The sequence below is a fragment of the Petaurus breviceps genome, unplaced genomic scaffold (assembly GCF_028583685.1).
Source record: "Petaurus breviceps papuanus isolate PSGF00001 unplaced genomic scaffold, PetGlider_PUasm1.0 90700, whole genome shotgun sequence".
Lineage (NCBI taxonomy): Eukaryota > Metazoa > Chordata > Mammalia > Diprotodontia > Petauridae > Petaurus > Petaurus breviceps.
Window position 1 is genome coordinate 4,598,282 of NW_027187315.1, and position 26,021 is coordinate 4,624,302.

General features: G+C 36.7%; 1 protein-coding gene across 4 annotated transcripts in view; it reads left to right on the forward strand.

The window, feature by feature from the left end:
• The window catches only part of USP9X (ubiquitin specific peptidase 9 X-linked), a 269,058-nt gene that overhangs the window by 61,213 nt on the left and 181,824 nt on the right, over positions 1 to 26,021 (forward strand). For 3 of the 4 annotated variants that reach the window (XM_069065713.1, XM_069065714.1, XM_069065710.1), the window contains exon 2: positions 13,925 to 14,178. In XM_069065713.1, coding sequence (XP_068921814.1) covers positions 14,083 to 14,178 — 96 coding nt within the window. In that variant the 5' untranslated portion in view covers positions 13,925 to 14,082. Of the gene's footprint in view, positions 1 to 4,346; positions 4,442 to 13,924; positions 14,179 to 26,021 lie in introns of all 4 variants that reach the window. The other variant, XM_069065712.1, reaches the window with a different exon arrangement.

Here is a 26,021-nt window from a genome sequence, read left to right on the forward strand (position 1 = left end):
CAATTGATAAAATCATCAAATGCTCTAAATCAGTATTAAATTTATCACCTCAGGCCCATCAGATTGACTTAAAAAGATAACAGTAAAGGAAAATGACAAATACTGGAGGGGATGTGGGAAAACAGGTACACTAATATACTATTGGTGGAGCTGTGATTTAGTCCAACATTTCTGAAAAGCAGTTTCAAAATATGCCCAGAAAACTACTAACTTGTGCATACCCAGTGATAAGTATTATACCCAGTGATAAGGCTACCCAAAGAGGTCAAAGAAAGAGGAAAGGGAAGGACCCATATATTAAAAAATATTTATGGCAGCTATTTTTGTGGTGGCAAACAATTGGAAATTGAGGGGATGGCCATCAACTGGGGAATGACAGAAGAAGTTATATGAATGTGATGGAATACTATTGTGCTGTAAGTCATGATGAGAGGGATAGTTTCAGAAAAACCTGAGAAGACTTGTATGAAATAATGTAAAGTGAAGTGAGCAGAGCCAGGGAACAATTTATACAGTAACAGCAATATTATAAAGATAAATCAACTGCGAAAGACTTAGTACCTATTGTCAGCACAAATAACCAACAACAATTCCAAAAGACTTTTAAAGAAACATGCTATCTACCTCCAGATACAGAGCTGATAGACTCAGGAGTACAGATTAAGGTATGTTTTCTTCTCTCCTTTTTTTGTGGACATTGCTAATGAGATACTTTGTTTTGTAATGATTAAACATTTGTAATTTTTTTTTTTTTTTGCTCTCTCATTGGATGGGGGAGGAAAAGAATTCAGAAGTGGAGAAAATGCAATTGAATCTTTTTAAAAAGTAGATCATGGGAACTGAGTAGATTGATGATCTCTTTGGGATAAAAATCTGATAGTGGTATTGCTGGGTTGAAGGATATACACAGTTGGGCATAGTTCTAAATTGCTCTCTAGAATGATTGGATTAGGTCACAACTCCACCAACAGTGCATTAATGTCCCAATTTTCCAACGTCCCCTTAAATATTTGTCATTTTCTTTTTCTCTGTCATATTAGCCAATCTGACAGGTATGAGGTGGTATCTCAAGAGTTGTTTTAATGTGCATTTCTCCGAGTAGTGATTTTAAGCATTTTTTCACATGACTGTAGGTAGCTTTGATTTCTTCATTTGAAAACTGCCTGGTCATATCATTTAACCATTTATCAACTGGGGAAATGACTTATAAATTTGACTCAGTTCTCTGAATATTTGAGGAATGAGGCCTTTAGAGACACGCTTTAAGAAACATTTTCAAAGCTATGATTACTGTTTTTCCCTCCATCCTATTTTTACTCCTCTCTCTCCCCCTCTCCTTTCACCCTGTTTCTCCTCAAGTATTTTGCTTCTGACCATCACCTTCCCCAATCCACCCTCCTTTCAGCCTCTTCTCTTGTCCCCTTCCCCTACTAAAAATAGATTTATGTATCCAGTGATGAGAGTAAGGTTTAAGCATCTGTCTCCTTCCCCTCCACTGTAAAAACTCTTACTTTGCTTTTACGTGAGATAATTTACCCCATTCTACTTTAACCTTCCCCTTCTTCCCACTGCATCCTTCTTTCTCACCCCTTAGTTAACTGTTTTATTCTTTTTTGTTTTTTAGATAACATCCCAACACAATCAACTCAGACACATACCATCTATGTATACTCCTTCTAACTGCCCTAATGAGAAAGTTCTTAGGAGTTAAATAGTTTAGCCTAATTGAATTTCCAATGATTTTTCTTTCCGGTTTACCTTTTTATGCTTCTCTTGAGTCTTATATTTGAAAGTTACATTTTCTATTCAACTTTGGTGTTTTCATTAGGATGCTCGAAAGTCCTCTTTGTCACTAAAATGGTCATTTTCCCTCTGAAGAATTATACTCAGTTTTGCTGGGTAGGTGATTTTTGCTAGTAATTCTAGCTGTTTTGCCTTCCAGAATACCATATTCTAAACCCTCTGATCCTTTAATGTAGAAGCTGCTAAATCCTGTGTAATCCTGGTGGTGGCTCCACGATATTTGAATTGTTTCTTTTTGGCTGCTTGCAGTATTTTCCCCTTGACCCAGGAGCTCTGGAATTTGACTTTAATATTCCTGGGAGTTTTCATTTTGGGATTTCTTTCAGAAGGTTATCTGTGGATTTTTTTTTTTTTTGTACTTATTTTACCCTCTGGTTTGAGGATATTGGGGCAATTTTCCATGGTAATTTCTTGAAATAGTTTGTCTAGGTGCTTCCCCCCAACCCCCTCCCATCATGGCTTTCAGGTAATCAAGTAATTCAGTCCAATGAGATAGTTTGCATTTTCTTTTCCTTTTTCATTCTTTTGATTTTACATTACTGTTTCTTGATGTCTCATGGACTCATTATATTCCACTTGTCCCGTTCTCATTTTTAAGGAGTTATTTTCTTCAGCGAGCTTTTGTACCTCTTTCCATTTGTGGCCAATTATACTTTTTAAGGAATTTTTTTCAGTGAATGTTCGTACATCTTTTTTCATTTGGCCAGTTCTGATGTTCCTTCTTTCCTTGGTACAGTGACCCGTAGCCACATATGGACAATGCACCTAGTGCCAGCATAAGGTCCCATGTACTTGCCTTCTGAATGGTTATTCAACCCCTACTGTCTCTGGGCTGAGAGTTCCACCATCTGCTGTTGTCAGTTCAGTCATTTCCAAGGCTTGCTGCTTGCTAGGTTGCAGTCTACATTGTACTAAACTCTAAACCCAATGAAATATACCTTTACTGTTGACTTTCTAAGTTGTCTTGGGAAAAATTGTTTCACCCCATCTTTTTATTGATTTTGCTACTCCAGAATTCATTTCTGAGGCTTTACTTTAAAGTTTTTGGAGGGGAATTTGGGAGAGCTCAAGGGAGTCCTTGCCTTTTACTCTGCCATGTTGGCTCTGCCCCTCCAGAATCTTTATAAGATCATGTAATCAAAATTAATCCATTTTACTTCATGTGAACCCCTTTTTCTCTTGTTTGGTCATGAATTCTTGCCCTATCTATAGATTTGACTGGCAATTTCTCCTATGTTTCACTTGTTTGGTTATAAGAGATGTTAGACTGTATATAGTTTCTGCCATATTACTTTCCAGTTTTCCCAGTAGTTTTTATGTTGAATAGTGAGTTCTTGACACCCCCCCCTCCCCAGTATCTGTGATCTTTGGATTTATCAAACACTAGGTTACTGTGTCCATTTCTTACTCGATACCAAATTGCTTTTTTACTATTACAGCTTTGCAGTATAGTTTGAGATCTGGCTCTGCTAGACACCCTTTCTTCTGATTCTTTTTCTCATTAGTTTCCTTGGTATTTTTGACCTTTTGGCCTACTCTAGTAATTCTTTAGTAGTTTGATATGAATGCTATTGAATAAGTAAATTATTTAAGTAGTATTGTTGTTTTTATTAGCTATTCATATTTTTCCAATTTTTTTTTATGTATTGTGTGAGGAGTGTATTGTAATTGTGTTCAGATAGTTGTTGTGTGTATATATTGGCAGGTAGATATCCAAGCTTTTATACAATCTATAGTTATTTTAAATGGAATTTCCTTTTCTGTTTCCTCCTGATGGGTTTTGTTGGGTAACATACAGACATGCTGCTGATTTGCATGAATTATATTCTGCAATTTTGCTTGAAGTTTACCATTTTGGTTAGTTTTTCATTAAACTCTGTAGGATTCTCTAAGTAAATCATCATACTATCATCAAAAAATAATACTTTTGTTTCTTTGCTGTTGCTCCTCTCCCTTCCTTTCCCCCTCAGCTAGAATTACTAGTATAATATTGACTAGGAATACTGATAATGAACAACCTTGCTTTCATCTACCCTGATCTTATTAGAAAGACTTGTAGTTTATTTTCATTAGAGATTATACTTGCTCTCGATTTTACATATACTTTGTATTGTTTTAAGGAAAGCTCCATTTATTCTTGTGCTTTCTATGGTTGGTTATAAGAATGGGTGTTGTATATTGTTGATAGCTTTTTCTGTATTTATTGAGATAATATGATTTTTGTTATTAACGTGATCAATAAAGTTTATTATTTTCCTTATATCGAACTAGCCCTGCATTCCTGGTATAAATACAGCCAGGTTATAGTATATGATCATTGTAATAAATCGCCATAGTCTCCTTGTTAGTATTTTATGTAAAATTTTTGTGTCAGTATTCATTAGGAAAATTGGTGTATAGTTTTCTTTTTCTGTTTTGACACTCCCTGGTTTTGGTATCAATTCCATGTTTGTTTCATAGAGAGAATTTGATGGAATTCTTTATAAAATTTTTTATTTTATTTTATATTTTGTTTTTTATTTTATTTTTTAATTTTTTTGCAGGGCAGTTGGGGTTAAGTGACTTACCCAAGGTCACACGACTAGTAAGTGTTAAGTGTCTGAGGCCAGATTTGAACTCAGGTCTTCCTGACTCCAAGGTCAGTGCTCTATTCACTGTGCCACCTACCCGCCACCTATAAAAATTTTTAAACAACTCATGAAGTATTGCAGTTCTTTAAATGTTTCGTAGAGTTCTCATGTAAATTCTTCTGATATTGAGGTATTTTTCCCCTTTGGGAATTCATTTATGCCTTAATTTCTTTTTTTAAGATAAGTCTATTTAAGTATTCTAATTATAGAAGAATATGTATTCTATTTACTGTTTTGTTAATTTGGGCATTTTGTATTTTTTAATATATTCATCCATTTCATTTAATTTGTCAGTTTTATTGGACATGAGGCTGGGCAAAATGTCAGCTAATAATTACTTTTATTTCTTTTTTCGGCGTTTGTAAATTCACCTTTTTAATTTTTGATAGTAGTATTTTTTTTCCTTTTCCTTAAATTTATTTTTGTTTGGGTTTTACTTTTAATTTTGTTAGTCTCTTGTTTTTGAAGATTCCTATTTTGGTGTTTAATCGAGGTTTTTTAAATATTGCTTTTCTAGGTTTGTTTGTTTTTTGGATGCATGCTCAATTTGTTAATCTGTTCTTTTATTTGATCAAATGATTGAGATAGATGTGTTTCCTTGAGAACTGCTTTGACTGCATCTCATAAATTTTCATGTTTCATTTGTTGCCATTATCTTTAATGAAATTTTTTAAAATTATTTTTTACTTTTTTTAACCCATCCGTACTTTAGTTATTTAGATTCCAATTAATTTTTTATCTTTCCTTGAAAGACCTTTTGTGGAATGTAACTTGTATTTCATTATGATTAGTAAAAGATATATTTAATATTTTTTGCCTTTTGAATTTGTTTATGAGGGGTTTATGCCTTAATTCATGGTCATTTTTTTAATGTGCCATGCACAGCTGAGAATATACACGTACACACACACATTCCTTTCAATTCCCATTCATTAATTTCTAGAGCTCTTGCATAGCTAACTTTTCTCAAATGCAATTCAGATTCTTAACTTTCTGTTTATTTTTTGGTGTAATTTATCTAGGTATGAAAGGAGTAAATTGTGGTTTCTCCATTATTATAGTTTCATTGCCTATTTCTTTCTGTAATTCATTTAACTTTTACTTTAAGAATATAGATGCGTTGCCATTTGGTGCATATATGTTTTGCATTGATATTAATAGCAAAATATAGGTTTCCCTATTTATCTCTTTTAGCTAGGTCTGTTTTTACTTTTACTTGATCTAAAATGATACCACTGCATTTTTTTTTTTGTTTTTACTATAACATAGCGTAAGATTCTATTTCAGCCTTTTATTTCATTTCTCTATGTGCATCATTCTGTTTTAAATGTTTCTTATAAACAGCCTGTTATTGAAATTCTACTATTCTTTTCCATCTTATGGGTTAAGTTCATCCCATTCATAGATAATTTGTAACTGTATTTCCCTCCATCCTTTTATCTTGGCTTTCTTTTTTTTTTCTTTTTCTCATTCATTCTTTTCCCATTTTCCTTCCTTCCCTGTTTTCCTTAATCTGCTGTCATCCTTATTTCCTTCCCAGTGTACCTGTTAGGCAACGTGTATTTCTGTACCAAGGTACTTTTAAGGATGTATATTCTTTCTTCCTTTTACCAGTTCATCAGACAGCAAATGTTTCATCTGTTCCCACAACCCCCACTACTCCCTGCTTGTTGTATAAACTCCTTTTTATGTGAGATAATTTTCCCCATTCTTCTTTTCCTTTGTTCTGTACTCTTCTAGTATGGTTTTCTTCCCCATCCATTCTATTCTTATTTTGAGATCATCCAAATGCAACCAAATGAGACTCATATACTCTTGTCTAATTAGAATCCTTCTATGCCCTCTGGTGATAGTAAAATTCTCGGCGGGGGGGCCCTAATGTATCATCCTGCTATATATAATGATGTAAAGTGTTTAACCTTGTTTATTAGTCCCTTAGGATTTCTCATTTATGTTTAGCTTTTTTCATGCTTGTCTTGATTTTTCTCTTTATATGTCAGAAATTTTATTTAGCTCTCTTCTTTTCACCAGGAATGCTTAGAAGTCTTCTATTTGATTAAGTGTCCATTCCTCTCTGCCTCCATAGGGTTTTTTGCAGTTTTTGCTAGGTAGGTTATTTATTGTTGGGTGTAGGCCTAGGTTGTCTTCTGGATTATTGTATTACAAGTTCCCAAACTTTTTTTTTTCCGTTGTGACCACTAAGCCTTGTGTTATCTGATTCATGGATCCTTGAAATTTTAATTTTTTTTTTTCAGGCTGCTTAACAATATTTTTTTCCCCTTCTGGATGCTTCCAGTATTTTGCCTTGAACTGGGTGCTCTGAATTATGATTATAATATTTCTGAGAGTTTATATTTTGGAGTTTTCTTTCCTGAGATGACTGGTGGATTCAGTTTCTGCTTTACTCTTTGGTTCTAAAATATTTGGACAGTTTTCTTTTATGGTGTCTTGAAATATGGTATCTGGGACCTTTTTTTTGTTCATGGTAGTTCAAGATTCTAAAATTATCTCTTTGTTTTCTGTGTCAGTTATTTTTCTACAAAATATTTCATATTTTCTTATAATTTTTCAGTTCTTTGATTTTGGAATCATTAGCTTCTATTTGGGCAGTTCTAATTTTCTTATTAATAATCGTTAATAATAGAATTTGCTTTTTCAAATTACATGTAAAGACAATTTTTAACATTCGTTTTTTAGAAATTTGGGTTCCAGATTTTTTTTCTCATCTTCTTTCCTAAGACAGTAAGTTACTTGATATAGGTATGTGTAATCATGTAAAACATTTCCATATTAGTCATGTAGTGGAAGAAGAAACAAGCCAAAAATGGGAAAAAAAACCCCCACCAAAAAATAAAGTGAAAATAGTTATGCTTTGATCTGGATTCAGATTCCATCAGTTCTTTCTCTGGGATTGGATAGCATTTTCCATAATGAGGCTTTTGGAATTGTTTTGGATTATTGTATTTCTGAGAAGGAACTAAGTCATTCATAGTTGGTCATTACTTGATTTTGCTGATAGTGTGTGCAATGTTCTCCTGGTTTTGCTTACTTTTCTTTGCAGCAATTCATGCAAGTTTTTTCAAATCTGTGTGTTCATCATCTCTTACAGCACAGCAGTATTCCATTGCATTTATGTACTACGATTGATGGGCGTCCCCTTAATTTCAGATTCTTTGCCGCCACAGAAAGAGCTATTATAAATATTTTTTACATTTAAGTCCTTTTGCCCTTTTTTATGCTCTCTTTTGGGATAGTACTGATATTGCTGGGTCAAAGGATATACACAATTGAGCATAGTTTCAAATTACGCTCTAGGATGATTGGATCAGATCACAACTCCAACAATAGCACATTAATGTCCCACTTTCCCCCTTCTCCCCCAACATTTATCACTTTCCTTTTCTGACATATTAGCCAATCTGGTATGGGTGAGGTGGTACCTCAGAGTTGTTTTAACATTCATCCTTCTAATCAGTGGTGATTTAGAGCCTTTTTTCACATGACTATGGATAACTTTGATTTCTTTATCTGAAAATTACCTGTTTATATCCTTTGAGCCAGTTCTAATTTTCAAGGACTACTTTCTTCAGTAAGGAGTTGTACCTCCTTTTTCTATGCTTTTAACTCTCTTCATATTTTTTTCCTCCAAGCTCTTGACAGTTTTCACATTCTCTCTTGTTTTGCTCTCCTTTGGTTTTTAAAACTTTTTTTTTTTAAACTCTTTTGGCTCTTGATTTTATGCATCCAAGCTGCATTTTTCTTTGAGGCTTTGCTTATAGATTTTTCTCTTTGTGTCTTGAGCTTCCTTGTTACTCTAATAACCCTTTATTCTCAAGTTTTTTCTTTTATTCTTCCAGGCTACTTCTTTATTTTAGACTCTATGTTAGTGTTGGGCTTTGTACATCTCTGGGGAAGGATGTATCCAGTTTGAGCTTCTTTCCTTGTATGTCCCTGTGTTCGAGGACTGTTGTCCTTTAACTGTTCACAGTTTTTGTTGGTGGCCTACAAGCTTTAAGCACCTTCAAAATGGTGTGATCCAAGGGAAGAGGGAATCTGTTCTCTGCCCTTCATGACTTAGTTCTATAGGTTTCTGACGCAGGTATAGATGCTTTGGCTGTTTCTGTTTGAGAGTTTCCACAGACTGCTCAATTGCTATTTACCTCGCATGAAGTTCTACAGGTTTAAAGCAATTGAACTACTGGTTCCCCTTTGGTCTGTAATGCTCGACCATGCTCCTGTTAACGGATCCACACATAGCCACTGTTTGCTTCCTGAAACTTGTTCCTATCTCACTGCACCACAAAAGCCAATGTCCACAATTGCTCTTCTTTACCTTTGATCCATGACCTGGAACTTGGTAATAGGTAACTGAACTTCCAGGCATCACCTGATCCTACACTTAAAACTTGTACAGGGATTTCCTAAGATCTTTTTTTCCCCTCAGTGCCCTGCCTTGACCCTTTTTCTGTCCCTGGACAGTGGCATGGTGCCTAATCTTGCTGATGCTAGTATACATACTCTTGGCCAGACCTCTTCCTCCGTGCCCACAGACCTGTCTACCTAAGCCAACTGCAATTGGAAAACTGGCTCACTGTGACTTATTTCTTGCTTTTCCTGTCAGTGTTCATTCTGGTGCATTCTCTAGATTTTTGTTCAAGTGGTGTTTGGGAGACAAACTAGGCTAGGCTTAAATGCTTCCTTTGACTCTGCCTCCCCATGATCTGCTCTACCACTTCACCTCACAAACAGAAATGTCATACTGTTGATCATGTCATGACCCACAAGCATTTAAATTCTATGTTCATAAACTCTGGAATTCTTTTATCCAGTCATAATCTTTTCTCATTCCATCTTTCCCTCTTTCTTACAATGCCTAACACTTTCTTCCTCCTCATTGCTACCTCTAGTCCCTCTACCCCTCAGTTCTTGTCCATATCACTACCCGTGAACTGACCAGCTGCCTTCTTCTGCCCTCTCTGTCTTTACCCTATTGGTGAAGCTGTCCAGCTCTGTACTATCCTCTTGAACCAAGTCCTGTGACTTAACATCTTACAAATCCCAACCTAGAATGCATTCTTGCAATTTGCTGCCTTTGTTCTTATTCACATGTTGGTAAAGGGAGCTGGAGAAAATTGTGAAACTGTACTGACAAAAGTACACTAAAAATATATGCTCTATTATCTCAACTGGAACCTCACCACACCAAGGTCATCCTTTTTCCCCCCCTTCATAATGAATTCATTATCTCACTACAGCATCTATTCCAAACCTTTTTATGCGTCTTAAAACCTGTCGTGGTATATCCTCCCCACACCCTTTCAGCTAGCCTCATATTTCACTGAAAAATTGAGGCTGTTTGCCACGTTCCTCATCTCACATCATTCAGCTGTCTTTTCCTGCTATATTCTCCACCCCATTTCCCATGAAGAAGAGGTTCTTTTTTTTCTAAGGCAGTTCTCTATTTATGTTTGGTCCTTTTCCATCCTGTTTTCTCCAGCCGTCTATCTTCTCTATTATCCCCACTCTCTAACTAAACTTTAATTTCTCACTATATTTGTTACCTGCACTGACACTGATGTCTTTCCCCTCCTTAAAAACAACTTCATTTGATCTGATCATCTCACATAGCTGTTACCCTTCTCAACCAAAGAGAGCAGTCTACATTAAGTGCTTCCTCCACTTCTCATTGCTAAACCGTCTACCATCTGGCTTCCAGTCTCATCAGTCAACTGAAATCCTACCTTCAGGGGGAGCTAGGCAGCGCAGTGAATAGAGCACTGGCCCTGGAGTCAGGAGGACCTGAGTTCAAATATGACCTCAGATACTTAACACTTACTAGTTTGTGTGACCTTGGGCAAGTTGCTTAACCCACATGATCCTGCCTTCCCCTCCAAAAAAGAAGATACAACAAAAGAAAGAAATTCTCTCCCCAAAGTTAATATTTATCTCCTGGCTTCTTCTTGTCTTCATTCTTATTGAACTCTACCACCACCATTCTCTTTTTCTGGATACTTTTTCAGTATTTTCTTGACAACTGCTAGACTTTACCTGATTCTCCTTTGTTGTCTGACATCTCTTTCTCAGTCTCCTTCAGTGGATCTTCTGATCACACCCAATAACCCTGGGTATTTCCCCAAGGTTCTGTCTCACTTCATATTGTCATCATCTTTGATAGGTTCAGTTATAATCTCTGCAGATGATTCTTAAATCTTTTTATCTAAATCTAACCCCTTACCAAACCTCAAGGCTTGTATCACTAACTTTTCATTGGAAATCTCAAGAGTGGATGTTTCATAAGCATCTCTATGACTATACCTCATAGTATTTTTAGAATACATGAATGTTCTTTGTCAAAGGCCTTTTCTGTATTTATTGAGATAAACATACTTTTGGCTGTTTTTGTTTTTAATGTGATTGTCTATGTTGTTGATTATTTTCCTAATATTGAACTATTCTTTTATCCTTGGTATAAAGCAAATTTGGTTAGAATGAATGGTTCTTGGATAAACCAACATAGTTTAACAAGATTTTATTTAAAAAATTTTTTACATTAATGTTCATTAATAATAATGGTCTGTAATACTTCTTTGCTTCATCTTTCCCTAATTTTGGTTTTAGAGTTTTGTCTCATTAAAGGAGTTTATTCGAATGCGTTTCTTTCTCAATTTTTGAGGATAATTTGTGTATTAATTCTTGTAAAAAGGAATTTTTTAAATTTGGTTATTTCTTCATAGCTAGTTAAATTTCCTTTTCAGAAATTTCCTTCTCTGTATGATCTTTTGTTTGGATAATTTTTTTTTGGGGAAATGTCACTTTCATTATCTTTTTCATGTACAGAGCTGTACATATATATGCGCGTATATATGTGTCTCTGTATGTATGTGTATGTGTAGATATACACACATGTACATACAGGCAACCTTTTAAACTTTTTAAATGGCAAACCACTTGGGTTAAAAAATTTAGGGAATAAACAAAGTTAAGCATTGCTTTGGGAAGTCAAAATTATAGATCATTAATGCTGGAAGGAATTTTAGAAATCATAGTTTTTACAAAGAGTTGTTGAAATAATTTTTTTCAGCATCCCAAAGTTTTCTCCTACATTGTTTTAGTTGATTCTTTTAAAATTTTTATTGCTTTTTTTACTTTCATCTCCTATTTCGGTTTGACTTTGTAGCACTTGCTTTTAAGATCCCATTATCACTTTTCTTTTATGCTTGTCTAGTAAAGTTATGTTATAGTAGTTGTCATTTTTAAGTGTTTTGCTGTATGTGATTCAGCATCCTCCTCCCCCTCTTTTTAAAAAAAAATGGTGTTTTTAGTTAATGCTTTTGAAACTGATATACTGTGTTTCCCCGATAATAAGACACTGTCTTATTAAATTTTTTGGAAAGAAAAACACCAGAGGGCTTATTTTCAGGGGAGGGCTTATGTTGTCCTGCCTCAGCTCTCCTCTGCGGCACTGCTCTCAATGGCGCCAGCAAGCAAATCACTGGGGAAGAACAGGATGACGCGCTCACTGCTGCAGCTCTAATTGGATGCAGCTCGGAGCGTGGCGTGCGTTTCATGGGGGGGGGGTGCATACAGAGGGTACTGTAATGTAGCGTGTAGCGCAGGGGATCACCTTCACTACAGTAGCAATCTTAATAGGGCTTATTTTAGAGGAATCTTACACAGTAAGGGGAGGGCTTATTTTTGGGATAGGTCTTATTATCGGGGAAACATGGGTAATGCTGTTTTCATGACTTTCAAGCCCTTGTGCTATAAATGAAGTTGGCCTATATCCTCCCCATGTAGACTTTAAGCTTGGTTGGAGGAATTGAAAACTTTGTTGAAGGTTTGAATGTCCCTGTTAGATTCTGAAGTATTAGTAACAAAACATGGCCTATTCCATATGGTTGCTTTTCTTTTAGCACTTAGCACAAGACTTTGCACATACTAGGTACTGATTAAATATTTCTTTTGACTTATTTCTTGACAATATGAAAGGAGAGTGCCACAAATATTTGATGATGAGGATGATGATGATGAAGACAGCTAGCATTGGTATAATTCTTTAAGGATTACAAAGAATTTTGTAGGTATTTTATCTTCAGGAACCTGGGAAGTAGGTGCTTTTATTATAAACCTCATTTTACAGATGAGGAAACTGAGACTGAGAAAAGTGCCTTACCCATAGTCACACAGCTAGTGTCTAAAGCTATATTTGAATTCAGGTGTTCCTGATTCAAAAGCTATCCCTGTCTACTGTGCCATCTGGCTGACAGAACTGTCATCATGCAATAGTATTGACATTGGGTATCCTAATGGGTGTGTTTATTGGGAGGTTTTTTTTGGTTGCTGGAATTCAACCCTGGCCCGGGCTATGACATAAATTTAAATTCTGAACTTTAGGGAAAAAATTCACAAAGTTCTACTTCACTTGTTAATTTCAAAATTAAAAGTTACCTTTTCCTCCCTCTCCTCCCCAAATCTATGTTTTATGGACTTCCCTTTTAATTCAGAGATTTAAGCTAAATTCCATAGGTTTTGGTCAGATCAGTGAATACGGGACAGAAGTCTTGATGCTTTTCCTGTACTATTCCATTAGTCCTGCTGCAAAGAATATCTATGTGTTTGTGTACGTGGTCTAACATCACAATGTGTTTCTGCAAGTAAATACATTGTATATGTGTTTACCATAAAAAATTTTGGCTTAACTCTTATCAGCAAGGCTAAGAAGATAAAAATCTGGTGGAGAAAAAGGAAATAATTTTTAACTTGCACAAAAATAAATTTCAAAAATGTGTTGAAATTTAAATTGGTTATAATTATACTTTTGTAAATATATTTTGGGCCTTGAAGGAAGAAATTTCAATAAGTGGAAGTGAGGGTAGGAAAAGAATCCATTTAGGATATCGTAACAAGAATATGGAGACAAACATATTAACATACTTTACTGGGTTTTAATTTCAGCAGAATTATTCTTCTGTAGCAGGTCTACTGCTGAGGCCATGCTGTCTTTAAGAAAGGGATAAAAAGATAATTTTTTTTTGTCATGTTAGTTGATAACATCTTTTATTTTAAATTCAGTGAATTGAGCCCTTAACATTTAGAGCATAAGTATCAAGCAAGATTAAAATATAATTGGAAAATGTTCACCAAAACAAAATAAAAAATATAACGCCACATAGATATTGTTAATTTGTGGTTTGTGGTCAGTATGTGGTCCATAGTCTTTCTGTTGTTTTGACACCATTGATTTAGAGGACATAACTTTTTCCCCCCTTAAGTCAGTCATCCTCTCTGATTCTCTCTCTTTCCCTTCCTCCTCTCCCTCAACCTCTCATTAGTACTGAGTGTGGATCAACATCTATCAGTAGTGCTTAATGAACCTTAGCAGAAGTTACTTCAAATTCATCACTGGTGGTTTTGCCATGTTTATAAAATCAAAGCTCTTATTCTTTGATTCAATACATCTAAAATAAATGTATCTTTTCTTTCCATTTTAGGTTATGCAATGGTCTCTGCAAGATGGTTTGTCCTTAATTTGGAGCTTTTTAAGACTGACATATGCTGGTACTTCATCTTCTATAAGAGGACTATAATTTCTTCTCTCACAACAACTACATAAGCAGACAAAATTGCAAAGATCTGCCCTGTGTCGAGTATGACAGCCACGACCCGTGGCTCTCCAGTAGGAGGGAATGACAGCCAGGGCCAGGCTCCTGATGGACAGTCTCAGCCCCCCCTCCAACAGAATCAGGTATGAAGTGGAAAATGTGGGACATATTATGTAAGAATATAGTATTACATAGTGTGATGGACAGATGAAAACCATTAAAAGTATTTAAATTTTTTTTATCTTAAATTTTAAGGAAATATAAGAGGTATACATTGTACCCAAATAGGGAAAATATTATTTTAGAATGTGGTTCAGTAATTGTCGTCTTTTCCCCCTTTGGAATCTTGTGATAAGATATGCTGGTTGTTTTTGGAATAGTCATTTTTTCCAGAAAGAGTGGGAATACTTTATTGAAATAGCGGACTGGATTTAAGACAGAAGACCTGGGTTGGGATCCTGGCTGTGCTTTTTGCTACTTGTATGGCCTTTATTTGGCAAGTCATTTAACCCAACTTGTACATCAATTTCTTGTCTGTAAAGTGAGGGGATTGTATTAGGTGATCTCCAAGGTAATTCCCAGATCTAAATTTATGATCCTATATTTCTCTGGTCATATTGAAGTTTGCATAATTGTCTAGTAATTTTAAAAATAAATTTTTATTGATATCTATTGATTTTTACATTACATATATTACCTACTGTATCCTTTTCTGACCCATTCTAGGGAGTCTTCCCTTATATTCAAGAATTTCTAAAAATAGCAAACAAGGGGGAAAAATTCTACAAAACTAACCCATATAGCAGAAATGTTTGATATTATGTGCATTGTTTGATACACATGGTCCCCAACCTTTACCAAAAAGTGGAGGTCCTAACCAGAAATATGAATCACTTGGCAACTCATAGAATTTCCTGGTCCAGAAATGGACAAAAGCTACTATAAATGAAGATAGTAGAATTGAGGTGATTAGGTCTTTTCCAACTAGCTTGGAGCATTTGAAGAGACATCATATGGATATTGAAGTAGGTCTGAAAGGGAAAACTGAAAGTTAAATTCCGGCGTTATCAGATAAAAGTGGGATAATAACCAGAAGATAGAAAGCCACAAGGAACTAGAGAGGATGATATAATATTATGATGTGAATTTCCAAGGTGGAGATATTATTGAATATAGATATCAAAGTATAGTGCCAATGCACTATTTACAGTGCCCACGATCATGATAAAGACCGTGACTATAAATATCACATGATGTTCAATCTCAAAATATACAAGATTCTCTAAGTAGAGGATAGAACTAAAGCATTTATTTAGATGCCAGAAAACCAAATCCCAAAACCAGTAAGCTGATTCCCTCATGATACCAAAGATATTTAGAAGCCATTATAACCCTGAGAGCCATGCCATCCTTTAGCCATCCCACAAACCAATACAAGATCAATATTTACTCACAAACCTCTCTCTCTCCTTGCCTGATCACCTCTCTCTCCCACCATCTCTCTGGCTCTGACTACCAGCTTCCTGTGGTCTCTGCTTCCCTTCCTCAGACTACTCCCACAGGATCCATGTGACTACCTTCAGCCTATTAGGGGGCAGAGTTTACTTTCAAAGCAGGGGAGGTCTTCATACTCCCCCATAGGTCTATTAAGGGGCAGGGAAGATCTTCAAATTACCATTCCCATTACACAAAGTGATAATGGGAAGCAAAGATTATGCTGCTTCCCTTTTTTGAAGGGATGGGGTAGAGTGTGGGAGAAGGAACCAATAGCATTGAAGGAGGTTTCCAAAGATGCTGGACATCTTATGGCAAAAACAGGTTAATTTAAGGTAATGAAGAATGTGCAGATTCAATTGACAAGCATTTATTAAATGCCTGTTATGTTCTAGGCCTTAACCTCTTCTTTCTCTTACTCACACCACACATTTAATCAGTTATCAAATTTTATAATAACTTCACAAAAACTAGATGCCTTACACGCCCCCCTTCTCTACTCATAAAGTCATTTATGTAGTTCAGATACTCGTCATCTCTCACCTGACTCCCTGCCTTTAGTGTATCTCCCCATTTCAATACGTCCTTCACGTGATTGCCAAAATTGTTTTCCTGACATATAGATATGACCGTGTCTTACTCAATCTCCCTCCTCAAATAAGCTCCAGTTGCTTCCTATCAACTATGAACTCCTCTGTTTGGTGTCTAAGCCTACTCATTTTCCATGAACTGCTCCTTCATCCTATCTCAGCTACAGACAAAGAAGGTCATACTGTTGTTCTTGCCAATACTCACAAGTTCACCACCTCTTTGTTGAAGAATTCTGAAATCCTGTTATCCAATCATAATCTGTTGCTTTTTTTAACCTCTCCCTCTGCTCTCCCTTACAAAATCCTGTTTGTCATCTATACTGCCACCTCCAATCCTTTGACCCCTCATTTCTTTCCCAGGACATCTCCTCTTCAGTGATCATTTTCACCTCTTCCCCATCTTAACCTCTTGAAGAACTCTATTCTTCACAACTACAACTCTATACTGATCTCTCTTGATTCCCCATAGCTTATCATTGATTACACCTATCCAACATTTAGCCTTAGATCACTCCCACACCTTTGCTCCTATACACATGTTGCTGAACAGAGATGAATAAAATATTGCAACTGTTCTGACTTGGTCCACTACAAATTTATGTTACACAACCTTAAGTGCATCCTCACTGCTGCTAGGCAGTCCTGGTATACCTCCCTTATCAACTTTTACTATCCTATTCTCTCAATGGCTCTTAAAAACCTTTTTACCCTTCTTAAAACTTTCCACGGCTCCCTCACCTCCCACTTTATGGGAACTTTGCCTCATATTTTATAGGAAAAATTGATGCCATTTCCTTGCTTCACCTCTTTCTCACGTGTTGAAGTGGCCTTTCTCCTTACCAAGGCTAACCACCTCTCCTTGTTCAAGCAATCTCATTCTATCCTGTCTCCTCTCATGTCCCCTCCATCATGCCTACCCACTTTCAATCTTGTACTGCCTATTGGTTCCTTCCCAACAGCCTACAAACATGTTTATGTCTCTTATCCTCAAAAAACGTTCATTTGATCCTTCCATTCCTGCTGACTATTCCCTTATATCTTTTCTGCCCTTCTGTGCTAAATTTCTCAAAAAGACCATCCAAAATAGGTTCTTTTACTTTCTCTCCTCTCACTCTTTTTTTTTTTTTTTTTAAAGCAATCGGGGTTAAGTAACTTGCTCAAGGTTTTTCTGGGTATGGTGCTGAGTATCTGAGCCCGGATTTGATCCAGGTCATCCCGACACAGGAGCCGGTGTTCTTACTCGCTGAGCCACCTGGCTGCCCCTAAGCAATTGGGGTTAAGTAACTTGCTCAAGGTTACACGGCCTGGTGTTTCTGGGTGGGTGCTAAGTGTCTGAGCCCAGGATTCGATCTCCAGGTCATTCCAACATTGGAGCCGGTGCTCTTACTCGCTGTGCTCCCTGGCCACCCCTCCTCTCGCTCTTAACCCCTAATAATCAGACTTCTAGTCTTATTATTTCACCAAAATTCTTTTCTACAAAGTTACTAATGATCTCTTAGTTGCCAAATCTAGTGGCCTTTCTTGCGCCTCATTCTCCTTTACTTCTACAGCCTTTGACACTTTTGGTCACTATTTCCTGGTTTTCCTCTTACCTATCTAACTTCACTCCTCAGAATCCTTTGCTGGATCCTCTTCCAGATCATGTCCTCTTAACCATAAGTGTCCCTCGGGGTTCTGTCCTAGTTTCTGTTTTGTTCTCCCTCTTAACTGCTTCACTTGGTGATCTTATCAGTTCTCATGTATTTAATTATACTGAAGATTTCTCAGATCTACCTACCTATCCTGCCCCAAACTCAATCTTGCATCTTAGCCTTTTAGACATCTCAAGATGAATGTTCAATAGACATCTTAAATTCAGCATGTCCAAAACAGAACTTATCTTTCTTCCTAAACCAGGGGTGGGGAACCATTTCAGCCAAAGGACTGCACTTGAGGACTTAGAGGACCACATGTGGCCTCAAGGCCACAGGTTCCCCATCCCTGTCCTAAACCTTTCCCCTCCCCTCCCTTCCCTATTACTGTGGAGGGCAACACCATCCTCCTTTCTTCACAACCTAAAAGTTATCCTGTATTCCTCACTATCTCTCAAACCACCACTACCCCTCCCACTCCACCCCACCCCACCATCTCCCATATACAAGCTCTTAACAAGGCCTGTAGCATCTTTTCTGAACTGTTGCAATATCCTGCTGGTGGGTCTCCCCCTCCATTCTCTATCAGCTGCTGAAATTATTTTCCTAAAACACAAGTCCAGCCATGTCACTCTCCTACTCAGTAAAGTCCAATGTCTTTCTATTGCTTTGAAGATCAAATATAAAATGTTTGGCACTCAAAAGTCCTTTATAACCTAGCCTTCTCCTACCTTTCCAGTTTTCTTACACCTTACTCCCTAACATGTACTATTCAATCCAGTGACACTGGCCTCAAAGCTGTTTCATGAACAAGACTCTCCATTTCTTAGCTCTTCATGCCTGGAATGCTCTCCCTCCTCTATTATGACTAGTGACCTCCCTGACTTCCTTTAAGTTCTTATTCCTACAGGGATCCTTTCCCAGTACCTCTTACTTAAAGTGTGTTCCCTGTTGTTAATTATTTCCTATATAGTCTGTATATAGTTTTCTTTGTATATATTTGTTTTCATATTTTCTCCCCCATTAGATTATAAGTTCGTCTAGGTCACAGACTATCTTTTACCTCTTTTGTTATGCCCAGCATTTAGCACATTTCCTGGCACACATAGTAGGAGCTTAATAAATGTTTATTGATTAATTGATTGAAATTATTTAACCTATAACAGCGGCCATGATTCTAGTGATTGATCTTAGATTCACTACAGTCTAATGAGAAGAGCATTCATTTGGGTTTGAATTTTGTCTGTTGCTACTTGGGTGCCCTAGAGTAAGTCATTCAGCTTCTCTGGAATTGATGGTGGTAAAAATGTTTGAACTCTTTTTTACCTTTCTGTGGTTTTGTAATCATAAAAATCATGTTATTATTTTATGATGTTTGTCTCAAAGTATATGAAAATATATTATCATTTCTATAATTATATCTGATTTCTACTTGGATTTAATACTTTCCCATATTTTAAGTGGTTTATTGTTTATTTATACAATAATCCTTTATATTAATCTTGTAATACTAATATTTATCAGTGTCATTCTTATTTAGAACCATTCCTCTAGGTTTCATTCATATTTTGCAGTCTTACAGAAATATTGGTAGTTCTCATTTATTACATAATTTTATTTTATTCTCACCAATGAATCCAGGATGCCTATGAAGTATTAACTTTAGTTGTTGATAGTAATTCTTTGATAGTTTATTCTAATAGTGATAAAAAATACTTCAGCATACTATAAAAAACTCATTAATTTGGACTTTTTAAATTTAGAATTTGTAATAGTTTGAATAGGACAGGGCTGAATTAAAAAAAAAATATTTAAAGCAGCGATCTGTGGGAAACATTTATTAAGTTTATGAGAGCAGAGTCTCTACAACTTTTAATAGGTTAGTAACGAACTGGTCCTTAATGTACATCCAGAATGTAAAATGCTGAGCAAATCCAGGGTTATTTTAGATTATTAATATAATAGGAATAAAAAAATTTGATTTCTTAGGAAGTTACCTGTTATGTCCTAGAGATGTAGACTCAGTACTACAAGATGGAAAAAAATCACCAGCTATCTTACTATTCTTCTTATGTCCCATAATTTGGTCACTTAATAGATTCTGTCATTCTTGATAGTACATCCAACTTTTTCCTCCTCAGCATCTAGTTTTCTCTTCTTTAGAAGACCCTCAAAACTTTTTTTTAATTTCTAATTTTACCGATTCATTTTTCCTTCCTTTTCCCTTCTGTACAACACTTCTGTTCTCTACCATTCTAACAAATACCAAGTTCATTGACACTGTCCACCTCAGAGCTCCTTTTCCCCTTCTTGAAGCTTTGTTTCTGTTTCCTTAAGGAACCCTTCCTTTTCCCTAAACTTAACCTGTAGTCATTCATCTAGTCTCTTCATCTTCTCTAGCAGGCAAAGTGGCATATAGTTGTGACTCAGATAATGTTCTCCAGTGGGAGAGAAATACACTCTACAGCTTCCTCTAATATACATAATGGTTGAGATTTTAGCCTTTTATCTGGAAACTATTTGAAAGATGTTTATATCTTAGCCCTCAGTATTCAATTAAAAGTTTTTGCATTTAATTACTACTTGTGAAAAATTTTATTACAACAAATTTGCCCCATCCTCCTATTTATGTTGTAAGTTTATTTAGACCTCTTATTTTCTCTTAACTTCTAACTTGCCTAGCCTTGCTAACTGCCTTCTTGAGTGTGCCTCTTAAGGTTCCTCTTCATCCTTTATCTTCCACATCCCCTTTATTCTTATGTATTTTCCGTAATTAAATTATTCTAGTTCTTTTTCTCCTATAAATCAGAATTAGAATCTGGACCAATATCCAGGCCAAGAGATTGTTTTCCTTTACATTTTCTTACGTTTCTCTTTCACACATTTAACTGATCTAGGATACTTCATCACCTTTAAGTCACATACAGGATTTCCTTCTTAAGTGGGCAAGTTCTTTTTCTCTTCCACTGCTCCTTTCTCCACAACCTTCTTCCTAACATGTTCCATGTTCTCAGTTTATCTCAGGTACTTGTAATTTTCAAAACCAAATTAATTTTAAATCACAAAGTATTTACTAATGCTGTATAACAATAGTATTAAACTCAGAAATATGGACCTCTAAATTGTATATAAGGATCCCTGCAGCTTCATGTTTGACTTAGAAAACTAGATATTAACATTATCTACATTCTCTTGTATTTTTATTTTGTTAAATATTTATTTCCCATTTACATATTTTGCAGGTCAGTCGTTTGGAACTTGCCATCAGTTTTTGGGTTACTAGATTAGTCTAAAAAATTCTGTTTGATTATAATACTGTTAAAATACCATACACTAGCATTGTAATATAAAAGGGGAAAACAGCACTCCAAAATGAAGTGGAAAAAAAACTGAACTAGAACTTTTCATTGCTATTTCCTGCTATAGTTATTGGATAGGCATGGTTTAATCAGAAGTAGATGAGAAAGTACATGAAAATTTGGGGCATGATTTTCAATGCATTTCCTGCATAATTTCAAGTTTGATGGTCATTATTTGTTTGTTTTGTCTAATTTTGCTCCAAAGGTACAGCTTTCATTTTATTTGTTTCAATATGGATGTATCGCTCTAATCTTAGGTCTATAAGCTATGATTAAAAATTTGTTTTAAATTTGCAAATAGAGTAGAGGTGGTGGATTGTAATTAATTTATCCAAAGATGGAAGTACATATTAGAGTGGCATCATTTAATTAGATTTGAAAAATTAGGGAAGAGGAGAGTTAGAATATTTGCGAATATATAAAAGAGCAGCTGAGCTGTTTATTTAATTGAATGGTGGTAAGGAAGGATGAAAAAAGGTGGGACCAGAGCATGTACCCAGAGAAATGAAAGAACCCAAGAAAAAAAATTTCAGGTAGTTCTTCACATTTGTCTCTTAGAGGTGTCCCTGTTGGTGAGGAATAGTTTGGTTTTCTCATTTGCCACTCATGCAGTGGTACATTAAAATGAGCTATTGTGTTTATGGGAAATTTTTCAGTTCATAGCTAAGAGAAGACAAAATAAGGGAGAAGGGGAGTAAGGTCTAGCTGTTAATTGGGATGAAATACCAGTAGGGTCTTATTTTAGTACTTCAGATGTGTGATTTCATCTGTGTGGATTCCCTCCTTCATTGATGCAGTTTGCCATATAACTATGCCCTTCCATTTAGGGCATATTCCTTCCTTAAATCCTTCATAGGAATCTTTCCTTCAGCTCTCATGATATTGTGAGGATACTTGTGGAACATATCAACTCTCTACTTGTTGATTTTTTTCCTTAGGTCTCTAAGATGATGATATTGATATATAGTGCTTATTATATACAAGGAACTGTGCTAAGCCCTTTAAATTTTCTCATTTGATCCTCATAGCAACCCTGGGTAATAAATAGCTATTACTGCTATTATTATCCCTATTTTACAGATAAGGAAACTGAGGTAAACAAGTTAAATAATTGACTCAGGGACATGTATTTGTATCCTATCAGTTAGCATAGTGCCTGGCACATGGAGGAGCTTAATAAATGTTTATTAACTATAAAAGAAATGTGGAGAAAGTAGAAACAAGACTTGACAATAGATTAGATATATGGGATAAATTTAAAAGGAGGATGACACCTAGATTATTACTGAGAGGATAGCGATATCTTCAATAGTAATAGTAAGAATAAGGGAGGGAAAGTTTGGAGGGGAAAGATAATGAGTTGTGTTTTGGACATAATTGAGTATGAAATACCTATGGGATATCCATTTTGAGGTGTCCAGAAAGGAGTTGGTGCAGCAAGACTGGAGCTCAGGTGAGAAGTTAGGAATGGGCATATTATTCTGGAAATTATTTATGTGGAGATGATAATTGAACTCATGGGGAACTGATGATATCATTAAGCATGATAATATAGAGGGAGAAGAGGGCCCAGGATTTTTTTTCCAGGGCAATTGGGGTTAAGTGACTTGACCAAGGTCACACAGCTAGTTTTTGTGTTAAGTGTCTGAGGCTGGATTTGAACTCAGGTCCTCCTGACTCCAGGGCCAGTGCTCTATTCACTGCTCCACCTAGCTGCCCTGAGGGCCCAGGATTAAACTGAGGTGTATCCTAAGGGTTATTTGGATGATCTAGCAAAAGAGACTCAGAAAGAGTAATCACATAGGTAGAAGGAGAACCAGTAGAGCTATGACAGTGAAGAAAAACACAAAGGGAAGAGACTATCCAGGAGGACAATGATCAAGAGTGTAAACTACAAAAAGATAAGGATTAATTTCATTAGGTTAGTTAATAAAGAGATCATTGGTGATTTTGGAAGTAGCATATTTACTTGAATGGTGAGGTTGGAAGCTAGATGGAAGAGGGCTGAGTCTAGAGAAAGAAGAAGAAACAGAGGCAACTATTGTAGATGGCTTTCTTTTTTTTTTTTTTTCAAATGCTTTATTAACTAATGATTTACATCAATCATTTCTGCCAGATTTTGAGTTGTAAATTTTCTCCCCGTTTTTCCCCTACCCACCGTCCCAAAATAGCAGTCCCACAGGATATCCCCTCCTCCAATCTGTTCTCTCCCATATTTTCTCCCATATCCCTTTCGGCTTTTCCAGTGGATCTCTATGCCTCAGTGCCTGTATATCTTATTTCCCAATTACATGTAAAATAGTATTAATAATAGTATATGTAGGGGCGGCCAGGTGGCTGAGCAAGTAAAGAGCACCAGCTCGTGTCAGGATGACCTGGGGATCAAATCCGGGCTCAGATACTTAGCACCACACCCAGAAATAACTGGCCATGTAAACTTGAGCAAGTTAATTAACCCCAATTGCTTAAAAAAAAAAATAATAGTGTGTGTGTGTGTATGTATGAATATTTGATTTTAAAACTTTGAATTCCAAATTCATTCCTTTCCTCCCTTGTCACCCACCCTTACTGGGAAGATAAGCAGTTCAGTGTAGAATGTACATGTGTAGCTACTGCAAAACAATAACATAGTAGGTATATTGTAAAAGACCGACTATATTTCCCTCCATCAGCCACTCCCACTTGTTCTATTCTCTACTTTGATCCCATCCCTTTTCAAAATTGGGTGCTTCCAACTTCCCTCCCCCCCAGCCTGCCCTCCCGTCCATCATCCCCCCTCTCATCCCCTTCCCCCCCTACTCTCCCTATTTAGTGTGTATTTCATTCCCTCCCCAAGACAAATTCAATGGGAATAAGGTTGACCCATTCCCTTTCGCCTTCCTATTCTACCCCTCCATTATAACCATTTTCCCTTGCCTCTTCTGTATGAGATAGTTTACCCCATTCTGTCTCTCCCCATCTCCTCTTATTATATTCCTCTCTCACCTCTTAATTTCACCTTTTAAGTATCATCCCTTCCTGTTAAATTGGTCCTGTGCCCTCTTATCTATGTATACCTGTAAGTATATATACAAATTCACATATGTATTCATATGCCCATAAACCCTCATATATAGGCATATATGTATTTTTCTATTCCCTTCAACTACTGAGAAAAGTTTCATAAGTTATAATTATTGTTTTTCCATGTAGGAATGTCAATAGTTCAACTTTGATAAGTTCCTTATGATTTCTTTTCCCTGTTTACCTTCTCATGCTTCTCTTGCTTCTTGTATCTGAATGTAAGGTCTTCTATTCAACTCTGTTTTTTTCAGCAAGAATGCTTGAAAGTCCTCTATTCCACTGAATGACCAAATTTTCCCCTGAAACATGATACTCAGTTTTGCTGGGTAGGTGATTATTGGTTTTAATCCCAGCTCCTTTGACCTCCTCAATATCATATTCCAAGCCCTTCGATCCCTCAGTGTAGAAGCTGCTACATCCTGGGTTATCCTGATTGTGTTTCCACAGTATTCAAATTGTTTCTTCCTGTCTGCTTGTAATATTCTCTCCTTGATCTGGGAATTCCAGAACCTGGCTATAATATTCCTAGGAGTTTTCTTTTTGGGATCTTTTTCAGGAGGTGACGGGTGGATTCTTTCAACCTCTATTTTGCCCGCTGATTCTAAAACATCAGGGCAGTTTTCTTTGAGAACTTCCTGGAGGATGATTTCTAGGTTCTTACTTTGATCATGACTTTCAGGTAGTCCAATAATTTTTAAATTATCTCTCGTGGATCTATTTTCCAGGTCAGTGGTTTTTCCCATGAGATATTTCACATTGCCTTCTATTATTTCATTTGTATGGATCTATTTAACAGCATCTTGATTTCTCATAAAGTCATTAGCTTCCATTTGCTCCAGTCTAATTCTGAAGCAATGATTCTCCTCATTGAGCTTTTGAGATTCTTTTTCCATCTGGCAAACTCGGCTTTTTAAGGCATTCTTCTCCTCATTGCATTTTTTGAGCCTCTTTTGCCATTTGAGTCAATCTGTTTTTTAAAGTGTTATTTTCCTCAATCAGGCTGTTGACTCTCATTTCATAATTTTCTTGCATTCATTGTTCTCATTTCTCTTCCCAGTTTTTCCTCCACTTCTCTTATCTGCTTCTTAAGGTCCTCTATGGCCTGTAACCAGCTCGTATTTTCCTTTGAAGCTTTTGGTGCAGGACCTCTGACTTCACTGTCTTCCTCCTGTTCCATGCTTTGCTCCTTTTTGTCCCCAAAATAGGAGTCTAATGTTGGAATCTTCTGTCTGCCTTGTTTCCTTTGCCTGGTCATGTTGCCCCTCAGTCACTTGACCCCTGGGCTTTTTGCCACAGTAGGACTCTGCCACCAGACGGGAGCTTTCATCCCAAATGCTGGGGTTTTCTCAATTGCCGAAGGTATTAGATGGGTGCCCTCTCTGAAGCCTCCACATGCTCTGGCAAGCTGGACACACACCCCAGGACCTCCACCCTAGATTGCAATCCAGATCCAAGCAGGTTAAAGCAAGAGCGATTACCCCTCAGACTGGTGCTAGGTCCTCCTACACTCTGCAAGCCGGGAGCTGAAGCTGCCACATGGCGCTGGCTGGCTGTGCCAGTGTCTCAGCGGCTTCTCGCCCCGGGGGCAAAAGCCAGGCACTCCTACTTACTGGTCCCAAGTCCAGACTGCACTGTCCTGTCACTTTGTCCTTCGCATCTATGTGTTGATAATTCTAGAAATGGCCACAGCTACTGCTGATCTGGGGTCCCTCTGGCTGGGCTGGTCAGGTCTACCCTGCGGCTAAAGCCTCGGGGTGGAGCTGGTCTGGGCTCCCAGAGCACTGCACTGGCTGTTTCCTGCTGGGCTGTCCTCAGCGGGATGTTAGCTTCTCTGCGTAATTTTGTGGGT